General features: G+C 41.8%; 1 protein-coding gene across 1 annotated transcript; it reads left to right on the top strand.

Moving 5' to 3' along the window:
- The first annotated feature begins 1,484 nt into the window (after window positions 1-1,484).
- Window positions 1,485-12,456, top strand: gapdhs (glyceraldehyde-3-phosphate dehydrogenase, spermatogenic). Its single transcript, XM_054621084.1, has 11 exons — window positions 1,485-1,535; window positions 8,788-8,847; window positions 9,026-9,122; window positions 9,548-9,654; window positions 10,325-10,415; window positions 10,521-10,639; window positions 10,770-10,851; window positions 10,986-11,137; window positions 11,270-11,432; window positions 11,772-11,869; window positions 11,986-12,456. Exons 2-11 carry the CDS (start codon window positions 8,819-8,821, stop codon window positions 12,053-12,055), a joined length of 1,008 nt encoding a protein of 335 aa, XP_054477059.1. The 5' UTR covers window positions 1,485-1,535; window positions 8,788-8,818; the 3' UTR covers window positions 12,056-12,456.
- Window positions 12,457-14,250: the final 1,794 nt, after the last annotated feature.

Raw genomic sequence — 14,250 nt, 5'->3', positions numbered from 1 at the left:
TATATAAAAAAAAGTTAAATAGCAAACAGATTAGATTGTATTCTGTCCCAAAAAACAGAAAACAAAACAGAAGAGAACTCAAGCACAGAAAAGGATTCAACATGGAGCATGGGCACACTTATATATATATATATATATATATATATATATATATATATATATATATATATATATATATATATATATATATATAAATATATATATATATATATATATATATATATATATATATATATATAATATATATATATATATAAATATATATATATATAAATAGTAGAAACCAGTAATGATATAACAATGATCTCCTGAAACTATAACTATAACTATAATATCCGAATAGTCTTATTACAATGGGGAAATCAAACGGCAATCAGAGATGACGAAATGTAAGACGGGATGTGCAGTGTGTGTAAATGATGTTGGTCAATGAGCCGTCCTTCCCTCTTGCACTGCACTGCAGGGATTTCCCCCATGTTACACTAGTACACACCCTCCCTCACGTAGGCTGGTTCTCAGTCTGACACATGCTGTGACATGAAGAGAGGAAAGGAGACGGAAAAAAAGAAGAGGAATAGAATAGTATTGGAGAATCCAACCGAAGTCTAATGACCTATTAATCTGATTTCTGTTGTTATATATTCTATTTTATATTGTGATAGGCCCTACGTGCATGCGTATACAATTAAACCAGTTAAGCAGAACAGCCTGTCTCCATAGGAACGTGACATGTTAGATTCATGTCTTCTTATATAACAGTGCTGCATCTATTCATATAGGCACCCAGACACACACACACACACACACACACACACACACACACACACACACACACACACACACACACACACACACACACACACACACACACACACTCCAGTCTGCAGTCCTTTACAGATGGAAGCACATTGAGGCCTGGTTATAAAACATGTGCCTAGACCCTGCACCATGCAGAGTGACCAGCCTACCAATTAAATGAATACTGTGGGTTGTTTTTTTGACTAGTTTTATGTCTCTGCCTTATTACAAATAAAGGATGTCCATGCATCAAGCTATGTTTCCTCACTATTTCATCACATGCACGTGACCAACTAATACCGTACATGGTGGGAATGGGACAAAAAAAATGCTTCATCATTCCCCCACTACTCCCTACCACCACAGAGGACATTGGCAGGATGCCAGTGTCCTCTGTCTCTCTAATCTCTCTCATCTGTGTCTGTGTTTCTCTCTGGTAATATTATCTTTGATCATTTATCATTTATCATTTATCTTTGATCATTTATCATTTATCATTTTTGATCATTTCTTTATGGACAAGATGTGTGAAAGATGAGGTTACCACATCAGGGCTTCATCCCTCTGGTTACTAGAGAGGCCGTGACAGGGACCTCGTTCCAAATGGAGGACCTCTAGCAGCAGAAGGATGCCGTGACGTCACGTCGTCAGGGCGACCAGGAGGCACGTGTCCTGTATAAAAGCGGAAGGCGGCTCTGAGGACTGCGCACACAGACTCCAGCAGCATCAGCCTGAAGGTAAGCCGCCACACCGACGACTTAAAACAGTGTTTTACACGCTTCAGCCTTCACTACGGTTTCAAATGTTAGCCTGTCTGCCGGTGCACACATGTAGGCCTGCCATACATCAACTCATTCAACTAACAAATGCTGCTTTTAAAAGGTAATATGCATATATCTGCTGTTAAATGCATCGCATATTTTTTTCCAGAGACTGGCGATTTTTTTGCGGACATTTGAGTTTACTCCGCATTCAAATCAGCCACGTAGTGTTAGCCTAAAGCTGATGTTCACTCAGAGATCATCCACAGTGTAACAGCCTCTGTCCCAGGATGAACGCTTTACGGTAGAGGAAGAGAAAGGACGGGAGGATGGGAGGGGGTGAGGCCTGCAGTCCGGAGGGAGGCCGGCGGTTGTGTAATGGTTTCTTAATCGTTTCACTGCATCAGAGCCGACATAAAAAACCATCAGCAATACAATGACAACGACTGACTCGTTTTTTTTGTAGATGTATGAAGTTGTGTAGCATCCATACTGTTTAATCCATTCATCTGCAGCTAAACTGTCTCAACGTGACATTGGCAGCTTCCTTCTGCATCTTTGCGGAAGTGGATTAGTCTCCATGTTACGTAACCTTATACGAGATGTGCACGTCCGCGTTTATCACAGCAGCAACAGTAGCCTATGCAGTTTGAAATAATATGAAAAAAAAAAAAAATGTGTTTGCAGTAAAAGCTGTAAGTTGACTGCAACACTACGTCATTGTAGTGAGTCACTGCCCGGGGTGAAGGGGTTTACTCAAAGTGGAGACGTGCCTCCGGAGAGCTGCGTGATGAAGTCTGCCCACGTTGCGCCATTCGGTGTCTGACGGGAAGCAGAGATCATAGTGATGCAACAACCGAAAACGGTACCGATGAATAACCTTGGCTCTATCACATGTCGAAAGATGCGTGCTGAGAGCTGAAAGCCTTCCCGATGAGGGCTTCGACGGCGGAATGTCGCATTATTCTGTCGCAGTTTGTCTCCAGACTCGACAGACCTGTTGATGGGGTTTGCAAAGAGGCCTGCACTTTTTAAAGCAACAACACCACACATCTCACATCTTCATTTCTAATTTATTAAGCTACCTAATCAGCCATGCAGTATTTTATTGCAACAAGGGCTTAATTTGAATACCTTGTTCAATGGGGGGGGAAAAAAATAAAATGCTTTATTATCTAATTAATGCAGTATTATTTATTCTAACAATATAATTAATAGTGACAATCACTATTTGCTTGCAGTTACTTTCATTCGTCTCATGTAGGTGTGGTAGATGCTGATGCAGACATGTCTGGCTTCCTTTCACCGTTGAAGGTCATCCTCTAGCTAAGGAAGGTCACTGCAGGCCCAGAGATGCTGGAGAGATGCTGACCAGCAGCTAATCTTTATTCTCAAACTCCAGATCAATTTGAAAAGGGTCGTTCTGTACTAATGGACACTGATTGAAACAAGATCTCCAAATTAAATTAGGCTACTAGTTTCATCAATGCATTTGCGGTGCTTAAATGCTACATTGATACATCATGTCAGGCTAGTATTGGCCTAAGCTGTGCCTGCTCTGAGTTGTATTATTAAATAATTTTAAGACTCCCTGCATATGAGGCACAGAAGTTATTGGCTTGCTCATAATTACTTTGACATTCAGTCTGTTTTTGTAGTGGATGTAGATCAGGGTGTCAGCAAAATACCTTCAATGTAAATGTCAGTGACTGTGTTACCGACCTGTTGCCTCTTTGCTTAGCAAGGAGTAACCTAACAGCCAAAGCATTAAGCGAGAACACACTAAGAAAATACAAAGGATGTGTTATTCCAGTCTATCAAGAGCTCCAGCCATAACATAAATGAGATATCAACCCACACAAGCAACTCATGGTGCATGTAAGTGAAGGCCATGGGGTCTCTATTACATTATTCATAGATGTGGACTGGATTCTCAGGTGCTTGCCGTAATAAGTACATAGGCTACTCATGTTGAACATACGGCCTTACTCTTCCCTCTGTGCACTCTTTGGGGATTTTCCATTTAAAGGTAGTGTGGCTGTTTCCAGGCAGAGGTTAGGTTAGGTTAGGCAGAGTGTCCCTCTCCATTATGCTCTGCAGCTGACTTAACAACCAGCCATCTTGTCCAGGATGTGTGTAAGACAGAAGGAACTCAAGTGACTCAGCACTCTGCACCTAACTGTCACCAGTTTGAGGAAATAAACTCAACAAATAGGGAAGGATAGACACAGCCCGGACATAAAAGGTCGTTTTTTTTTTTTACAACAATACAGTTTTGCATCTTTTTTTTTACAGTTATTCAAAATTGCAGGTGCCATAAAGCATGGTTTAGAGGAAGGTGGCAAACACAGCATAAAGTTTTACGACTGTACAGAAGCTTGAGACAGGAGAGGAGGCGGATGACTAAGCTTTAGGAAGGATATCTGTCATCTGCCTGCTGAGTGTTTGTGTGTTTGTGGTCAAGCATTCACCTCTGCAGAGCAGTCACATGTCTCTGCCCTGTTGAATCCTCTGCAATTTGATATGGCACACCTTTTACTAATTCATGATTGTGTGTGTGTGTGCAAGTATTTCTTATCCTGCACTACATACAACTGCAACTTTTATAAAAACGGCCTTCCTTATCTTGATTTCTATAACTACTAAAGCTTTTTAATCTGTTAAAAATCTGTATACATTCAGTGTCTGCTTATCATAAATGAATTTGCCGCAGGCGAATGAAAGTCTTATCAGTCTGTCCCTGTCAGCATGAGACCATGCCTGCGGAGTAGGACACGCATCCTGTGGTGTCGTGCTAGTACGTGTCTGCCTGGTGATGTGATGATGTTGGACGTTTGACTGACTAGTTTACGGCAGCAAAGTGAAGTTGCGTCAGTGATGAGACTATAAAAAGGGAGGAAGCAGGTATACTGATGAGCAAAAGAAAAGTTCCTGAAGTTAAACCCAGAAAGTTTTGACTCCACTTCACTAGTGTGTGCATCTAGGGGTGTACAACTGTAATTTATTGTTCAGTCTGTAATGTATTTGATTTATTTGTTTCACCGAGAGGCGTCCAAGAAGAGAAGACGTGGCCTAATTGGATAGTCTGTCTGGCCTCCAGCCAATCAACCCACTGCAGTGGAAAAATACTGGAGGAGGAGGGTGTGACAGAGGGATAAGAAGCGGGAGGAAGGTTTGAATAGACTACAGACACTGAAAGAAGGGCGGACCAAGGAGGAAGGCAGGGGGAGTGGCTTAGTGGGCAGGAAAAGCGAGTACAGACTCAGTGAGTTCATTCAACCACTGTAGAATTTCCTATTTATACACATACCAAGGAAACCCAAATACTTAGTATACCAGCTTTATCGAAGTTAAGCCTGGTTTCAGTTTTACTGTCAAAACATCAGTAAACAGCCTCTCAACTTTATACTGAATAAGTATCCCAGACATCACTCAGTAATCTGCTCCTCAAAACTCATGTCCACACACTGTCCAAGTGCTCTGCAAAGACTGTTGACAGATAACAGAGAAAAGTCAGCGTTTGTTTGACCAAGTGTTGGTGCTTGACATCAGAAGAGGTGTTGGCAGAATGGAAATGCTCATTCGTCCAACAGACTGGTATCTCAATTAATAGGATTTTACCACCTGATGCAGCCTGCTTTCTTTGTCCTTTTTTGGTCGACTAGTTATGAGTCATCTTTGCCCCCGTGGTACCTCCGCTTCCCCCCTCTTCTGTGTTTTGTGAAGAAAAATGGGTCGCAGCTCAGAGGGAGGGCAGGGTTGTGCTAAATGAGGGGGATCATGGGACAAAGAGTGGCGAGGACAGGGAGACGGAGGTAGGGTGTTGAATTTTAATGATTAGTTTGGCTGGTGGGGTGAAGGGGAAGTGGAGGTGGGATATTCACAGAGCCAAAAAAGTAAAGGAGAGACGGTTGAAGGAATTAGAGGGCAAAGAAATAAATAGCAGTTAGAGGAGAGCAGGACAACGACAAAAGGTGAACAAGCCAAACAGATTGAATGAGAAGAAACAAGAAGTGTAAAGATGGATGAAGAGAGAACTAGTTAAAGTAGACAAGTGAGTTGCTGGGTGTACTTCCTCATTAGTGAGGACTGAACACTATAAAGTCTTCTCTGACTGGCTGGTTCCTCCGATTGTCTAACTAATCAGAACAGGAGATGGTTGCAACGCCCCTTGTCAGGTGATTGGCTCATAGGTTCAGTCTGATCTCAGGCTGGGAAAAAAGGAGATGTGAGATGTATGGACAAGGGAGGTGAGACAGAAGTGAGGACGAGGGATGAAGGTTGAATGGAGAGATGGAAATGATCGGCTGCTCTCTGACCTGCCAATAGGAAGAGGAATTGGCTTCACTTCATAAATCTAAATCATGTATTTAGCTCACTCACATCAGTCATAAATCAATTCACGTGCAGACATTACAATGGAAGAGAGCTCACTTTGACCAGGAAGGAGATAACGACACTTCAAATGTCTGGCCGTCTGTCTGCCTCTTCTTCCTACGTTTTAATGGAAGTCAGCAGATTGCACACTGCAGTTAACAGCATGCAACGTCTTCGCCCTGCACAATACGGTCTCTATGAGCTTTGCCATGTCAGTGTGAGAGCCGCCACAGAGTGTGTGCTGATTAGTCTGCAGTCAAAAGAGGCTGTTTGGTGGAGAAGTGGGAGGAGCTGCTTGACATAGAAAGTCAACTGCACATGAAAATGTCGACATTGCTCAACCTAGAAACATGGGATGATTTAACTATACTGTAGCAGGAATCTAACTAAAATACCAAAACTACATGAGAATAGATTTCACTAAATTTGGAAGCTGACCAGTGGTGATACACCAGATTATACTGGTTCAGCACCAGTGTTTCATTCCATTTATTCATTCATAATAGCTACAATAAGCAAGTTTTCTCTTTTTTTTTTTGGCTTCCCTGTGTAACCCTCCCCTCTTTTCCCATTGATTGGCCAAAGCCTCACCCTGTTGCTAGGCAACAGTAACTGACATGGAGGGGGCAGTGTCGCCAAGTACATAACGTGCAGACTGACTCACCCGCTTGTGCACATGCCCTATCTCACATTTTCATATTTGTAACTCAAGCAATTCATTTAGATTGTATTGTTTTCTGTGCACAGTAAATAAGCTAAGTTGTTTAATTCTTCAAATTCAGATCCACATTGTTTGGTTTAAGTCTTTATGTGGCTCCACTAGTCTTCATCCAGACCTTCCTCCTGCTTTAGTGAAGCAGTAAAAGGTAGTATCATATATCATATATTTGTCAGTAGAGCAGCCATTTTATATTGGAAAACCCAGGGCAACTGCTCTGTGTTGAGAAAATGGAGAGGTTGGCACAGAGAGAGAGAGAGAGAGAAAGGATTGAACAGGCGACAAGGGGAAGGAGAGTTCAAAAGAGAGGAAAGAAGGTTGCAGCAGAAGTTTATGAATGCACAATAGGTGATGGTGGGAACCAAATACAAAGGAGAGGAAAGACATGGAAATGTGAGAACAGCACGGTCATACTGTATGCACCCTCTCTCTCCCTTTTCTCTCTACCTCCCTCTCTCCTTTGGTGACCTTGTATAATGGATGCTAGCAGCAGAACACAAAATGGCTGCTCAACCATGAAATGAAGGTACAACAAAAGGCTCCAAAGGAAAAAAAATACTCAAACAAGTTATACTCAAAGGACCCTGTTAGAAATGACAGTTGAGACTGCGCCAGACAGTTCAATAAATTGATTTTGACTGGCATCACATAGGGTGACAGTTCCAGCGAGAGAGAGAGAGAGTATCTATTTGTGCTTAATAACAAGTAAATAAATCCAAGTTAAAATTCTTCCCAATTATTATCTGCCATTGTTCACGTTCAAGAGTGTGTGTGTGAGAATGAGAGAGATTTACCCTAATCTGGTTGCCCTGTAAATCTATTTAAAGTGCTCCCACAATGCATTTCACCAGATCGACAACCTGTCCTACATGCTCTCCACTGGCTCACACACACACACACACACACACACACACACACACACACACACACACACACACACACACACACAGATTAGGAGATTACAGTAGTCTAAAATGACAACCAACCAGTTTCAAGGACAATCCGCGTTGCCCTTACTTACTCTACCTGGGCCTGTCACACATAGAGACACACACGTTAGCTATTGTTCGGACTAGCACCAGGTCAGTGAGTTATCTGTTCACCTGTATGAGTTAGTGTGTGGACACATTAATAAACCCTAAATAAATGAATTCTGTTTTTTAGATTTTGTTGAATATATTGTTAAGAATGGGCTCACTTTGAATCCTAAAAGAACATATTGTCTACCTTATCCACACATAAAATCTTAAATGGAGTTTGAGGTTGTTTTCGGGGACAAAAGGCAATGGATTCGGGAAGCTAAATAAGATACATGTGTGATTATCCCTTCTCACAATGACAGATGAAGGACAGCAAAGGAGAGGAAGGGGTGGGGTTAGAAGATGAAGTACTTGTAGGAAGTAAAGGAGATGAGATCCAATTGGTGGATAAGATGTGGGCTTGAAAAGTAGGAGGCGAGGACAGAGGAGGCATGGAGAGCATAGTCAGGCAGGTGATTGTACAGCATTGAAAGCAGAGGAAAAGGAGGTCACATAGTTGAGTCAATGCCAGGATTCCTCTTGCTTCACTCAGCAGAAAAAAAGTATTGTGTGTTGCGTACATCAGTACCTTCCACTTTCTCCCTCCCTCCCTTCTTACCAGTTGTTGGCTAAACATGTCCCTGCATGATGTAGCTCGTCTCCAGCAGATGCACATAAACATGCTATTTCACAGCCTGTATTTTTCCGTCACTGACAACAAACCTAATCGCACCCTTTCACAGCTGCAGTCTGGTGTTCTGACTTCATCTTTAGTGCAAATGCGTCACAACACCTGAAGCTACTGCTACCAGCCTTTACGTAATTGTTGCATTGCTGTAGAAACCATACAGCTTACACCCCAAAATGAAAAAGCATAGAACGTAGATGTTAAAAATTTCAGTATCAGTCCAAACACTTGCATATACTGAATGCATTTAAACTATGACAAAGAAAAGAGGGCATTTGCTGTCATATTTTCATCTGAGTGCGTTGCCAGCTAGATGACATTTTTCAGTGAGACGGGATGCATTTGCATGTTATTTTGTATCAATCAGTAGCTCTAGTTATAGTATTTCTAATGTCATTGCTTTCTTTGTTTTGTTTTTTCTCCCAGGTAACTCAATCCCCCCCAAGCAGCAGCAGCCATGTCAGATCTCTGTGTTGGAATCAATGGGTGAGTTAAAACACGCACATTTTAACAACAGGATTCAGACTAGATTGAAGGTTGAGGCCTTAATAGAGGACTCATGTAAGGTCCCAGGAGTGGTTCGACACCCAGAGGAAGCATCCCACCATTTTCCCATAACAGCTATTCTTAATCTTTCTTCCCTCCCCCCCCTCTCACTCTGCAGTTTCGGTCGTATTGGCCGTCTGGTCCTGAGGGCTTGCCTTCAGAAAGGCATCAAGGTTGTGGCCATCAATGACCCCTTCATTGACTTGCAGTACATGGTGAGACACAAACTTGCTTACAAAATTAACATTTATTTAAATTCAAGTGGAGGATCCGTTGTTTGTGATTTACAACATCATAATTACTCACTTTAAATATTGGGTAAGAAAACAAGATTCAGGCCTGCAGTGTGTATTGAGAAAGAGTCTGGTTTACCAAATAACTAACAGAAAAACTGACCAATAGATTACACATTGTATCAATACCTAAACTGAACGTTTTGTTCAGATGACAAGCTTAGATCGCCGGCAGTGACTCCCCAAAAGATTATTAATTGATTAATTAAAAGATTGTTTCTGCATTTGTTTTGAGATTATGTAGTTAAGTGTATGAAATAAGATACTATAGTGTTACAATGAAGTTTTACTCTGTCTCCTCCCGTCCCTGCTCTTATAACCCCCATCATTTTCCTCTTGCCTCCTAGGTCTACATGTTCAAGTATGACTCCACCCACGGACGTTACAACGGGGAGGTCTCCCAAGAGAACGGCAAGCTCATCGTTGATGACAATGTCATCTCTGTGTTCCAGTGGTAAGTGAGGATGATGTTTAGTGGTTGATGTAAACAGGTGGCGACAATCTTAGGTGAGGCCAAAATCTGGCCAGCTGAATTATTATGAGGGAATTAAGTCTTCTTCAGCACAACTTTAATTGTATCTGTGAGTATAGAGTGATGCAATGCAATAAAATGAAATGAGGGTTTGTGCTGACCAGGGCCTCACTCGTGTAGCTGCGCCCCCATCCCTTTTACCAACTGTTGTTTTAGTCCTTTCAGTGATGGCGCCTCCTCTCTGCAAAAGACAAAACCAACAGAAAGGAATGTTATAGAAGCAACATTCCTGTTCCTGTTCGAGCACTGAGTGTACATTTGTTAGGTGTCCCTCCTTCAGGGTCCTGTTTTTAACCACACCATTTACTTTTTGGCAGACTCTTTAAATCTGAGGGTGTTAATTGAAAAGCTATATTTTGCTCATATACTAGCATGACATTAACCAAAGAGGCTCTGCAGACTCATTTAGAAAGCACAGGATGTTCTTTTCTAAAAGATTAGCCCTCACTGGTCTCTCGCTACATGTAACTTGCTCACTACCTCTGTTTGGTTTTCTTATTATTATTTTGGTGTTACTTGTCTTTGTCAATGCCAAGTTTAACATAACTAAATGGCAGTGATTAACATTCATCCTGTTCTTCTGTGATTCTAGTATGAAGCCAGCAGAGATCCCCTGGGGCAGCGCTGGAGCCAAGTATGTTGTTGAGTCCACCGGAGTCTTCCTCAGTGTGGAGAAGGCCTCCGTATGTACCCCTGTACCCTCATTCACATTTACAAAAACAAATAAAAAGCGTGCCAGACGGTCCGGTCTCTAACCCTCGCCCTCCTCCTCTCCTGTCCAATCACAGTCTCACATCCAGGGCGGAGCTCAGCGTGTGGTTGTTTCTGCCCCCTCACCCGACGCTCCGATGTTTGTCATGGGAGTTAACGAGGACAAATACGACCCCTCCACCATGACCATTGTCAGGTAAAATACCTTTGGTTTGCAAAATGCATTTTTTTATTTTTCACAAACATGTTACTAGATTTGTATGTTAAGAGAACTGTATCCAGTAGAGTCTGATAGTTATTGACCATGTCTGTCTTTCTGTTGACAGCAATGCCTCCTGCACCACCAACTGCCTGGCCCCCCTGGCCAAAGTCATCAATGATAACTTTGGCATTGACGAGGCTCTCATGGTAAGTCACAGTAAATCTGTGTCCAGCCATTGCTGTGACCTGGACTTTGTCATAGATGGTACTGTATTTGCATAGTATGCATTACTGTGCTAGAGTAACTTGTGTTTTATGTAATACGACACTCCTCTCCGTAGACTACAGTCCATGCGTACACAGCCACCCAGAAGACGGTGGACGGTCCCAGCGCCAAGGCCTGGCGTGATGGCCGCGGTGCCCACCAGAACATCATTCCAGCCTCCACTGGTGCCGCCAAGGCAGTGGGCAAAGTCATCCCCGAACTCAACGGGTAGGGACAAAAACAATTGTTATCATCTTGATAATAAGATGCACCTTTGCCAAATGTGGCAGTGCACTTACAAAAACAGAAACAGATGGTGACAAAGGTCCAATATCTCTTTTGTCCGTCCGCTCTCTCTAGTAAGCTGACAGGCATGGCGTTCAGGGTGCCAGTGGCTGATGTGTCAGTGGTGGACCTGACATGCCGTCTGTCCAAGCCTGCAACTTACGCCGAGATTAAGGCAGCCTGCAAGAAGGCCGCAAATGGGCCCCTGAAGGGAATTCTGGGTTACACCGAGGACCAGGTAACATCCAAACTTATTTCACTCATGTACTGTAAAGCCAATACATGGCTAGAAATAATGCCAAAACTACAATTGTAAGGTAGTGGGGATAGGATGAGGTGGGGTTAAGAGGTTCAGGCCTGGTTATGTACTTTTGTTCATTCAGATGAGATGCATGCCTTTATAACTAACATTTATTCATGTTGGTAATTAATTGTGATTAATTGAACTGAAAAATGGAAATAGACATTAAAGATATGACCTCTGTAATAGAATTAATGAAGAAGTAATGAATTGCCAAAGCTGTACCTGGCTACACCACAGTATTCCTGACTTGTAGCTGGGTTTGTGTTATTGCAGGTGGTGTCCTCTGACTTCATCGGTGACACCCACTCCTCCATCTTTGATGCTTGTGCCGGCATCTCCCTCAACGACAACTTCGTCAAGCTCATTTCCTGGTTAGTTTTCAAATGTCTTGATCATCCCCACATGTAGAACAGGAAGTAAAGGTGTTTTAATCTTTTCAAAAACGAACAATTAATTTCTCTTACTTCTTTCTGCTCCCACTCTCCAGGTATGATAACGAGTTCGGCTACAGCCACCGTGTCGCTGACCTGCTGCTGTACATGCACTCCAAGGAGTAGAAACTTCCTGTCCAAAAAGGAAGTCAGGAAAGGGACCACCCCAACATTCCTCCCACACCCTCCCCTCTCTTTTACACACAGGCGCTACCCATAGCCAAGTCATAGCATCACAGCTCTTAGCTCTACTACAGTATACGTAGGCAGCAGCCACCGTGTGTTTGAGTGTTTTTTCCTTTAATGACGATCGGTCGGTGACAGTATTTGTGTCCGTGTGCCCCCCTCTCCACCTCCCACTGCCACTTTAGATGTGTCCTTATGGCTCAGTTATATGGTAACTACTGTATCCATCTCCCTGTTGGTGTGTTTTAAAGGCTTAATCACCCGTGGAAAGAGGAAGCTGAGAGGCTGAGCTACTGTAACTCCGCATAAGAGTAAACAAAGAAATAAAATTTGAAAAAACCTCAAGTTGTCAAGTTCTCCTGTTTCATTATCATCATTATTTGTGTCCTGTTGAGCCTCGGAACTGATAAAATGAAGAATAGGTTGTCAGACAAATCAAAAATGTAACTATATAAATCAATTAATATTATTGTAAGTTAAATAAATAACATGGAGCACAAGAACTTTAAAGCTTTATGAATTTAATCTCTAATCATTTTGGCAAAATAAAAAAAGCTTTTTTTTTCCATTACTTATCCGTGCATAAAATAGATAAAAACTTTATTTGTTAAAAATATTTTTTCCTAACTACTCAAACTCTTAATTGTTCCTTTCCTATACATGGCTGTCTAGGACAGCGTTGTAAAGACAACCATGTATAGGCTTGAGACTTCAGCTATTTATGGACTGAAAATGTGCATTTAAATAATGAAAAAAGGGGGAAGTCTCATTCTGAACAGTATCTTTCTAAGATACATACGGTATAACTGCATGGTTCATATATCCCTCTCTCTTCCCATCCATTTCCTGTATATTGTCCCCTGTCAAAAAAAGAAACAAAAGTTAATAAGTATGTAAAATAATGTAATAGAGGAGGCTGTATAGTAAGAAGTTGAATTTAAGGGGGAGAAGTGAGATGAAAAGAAGTATCCATGTATTGAAAGGTTCAGATTCTCTCTTCTTCTCAGTTCAGTTAATCCCTCCAGAATCTTGGAACAAGCCTTTTTTTTACTTTATGGGTCCTTTAACACGCAGCCTACTTTAATACGTGGTAGACAACTCAGTGAAAACATCAGCTGCAGTCTCTTTCCAAAAGGAGATGGAGACTAAATCCACTGTTCCCTATTCAACACCTCCTCTTATAGTCACTCTCTAGTAGGATAGGAAGGTGGTGAGAGATGAAGCAGCCACTGGAGGGAATCTTCAGAGCCCCCTGCTGCCTCTTTTAGGATACTGCAGCAAGACTCATGACAGTTGCATCCTAACAGAAAAATGTTTCCCTTCTACTTTTTTCCTGCCTTGGCCAAGTTACTCTATCTTAAAATGACCTGACATGAAAAGCTAAGAAAATGTTTAATATGGCTTTGCTGCAGTGCCGAACAAACTGCAATAGGAACAACATTTCACAGGTCCATTGAGATATGTGCATGAATATGAACTGGTGGCTTTTACTATTTACTATAAAATAACAGAGGTAAGAGTAGTGAGGTAAACAGAGGTCAGCACAAGATGTGCTCAATATTATTTCTCTTGACTAACAAGATTCAAATCATGTAATTTGCCTGCTGACTGATTTCCCCATCCCTGCATGGAGACTGGAGAGTTTTGAATGTAGAACATTTGAATCACGCTTTCAGAGTCAGATGAACAGAGCATTTCACAAAACCACGCTTGACCTGATTTGGTTCCACTTTGTTTTTATATTCCTTCTTTTAACTTTTTTTCCAAGCCATCGGTTTTAAATGTGTCATTGTGTTTTTGTTTTTTTAATCACTCCACCTTTTGAGTGTTTCTGACCACTTATAAATGTGACATCTTAAAGCTGAAATACAGCATGCTGCTCAGTAGATTAGATCCAATGACTTCTGGTTGTTTCTTATTTACATGGACATTTTGCCAAATGAAAAATAGAGATTTCCCTTAGGGCTTGAGAATAAAATTGAATGAACGGCAGTCAGATACAAAGAGAGGATGATCAATGGCCTGATGAGGAAAGGAATGAAGGGAGAAAAGGACTGTTGGACATAGGGAATACTGGTAGGATAACATGTTGGACATGCTAAACATACATGGTAGACATTCTCCCATTATGTATA

The sequence above is a fragment of the Anoplopoma fimbria genome, chromosome 20 (genome assembly GCF_027596085.1).
Source record: "Anoplopoma fimbria isolate UVic2021 breed Golden Eagle Sablefish chromosome 20, Afim_UVic_2022, whole genome shotgun sequence".
NCBI lineage: Eukaryota > Metazoa > Chordata > Actinopteri > Perciformes > Anoplopomatidae > Anoplopoma > Anoplopoma fimbria.
Note: the sequence above shows the minus strand (reverse complement) of the source record. Positions and strands in the feature narration are given on the sequence as shown.

Coding starts and splice junctions, on each gene's coding strand:
- gapdhs (XM_054621084.1), top strand. CDS start 8,819: ATGTCAGATCTCTGTGTTGGAATCAATGG. Junction 9,655..10,324: donor GTCATCTCTGTGTTCCAGTG/GTAAGTGAGGAT, acceptor CTGTGATTCTAG/TATGAAGCCAGCAGAGATCC. Junction 10,852..10,985: donor GCATTGACGAGGCTCTCATG/GTAAGTCACAGT, acceptor TCCTCTCCGTAG/ACTACAGTCCATGCGTACAC.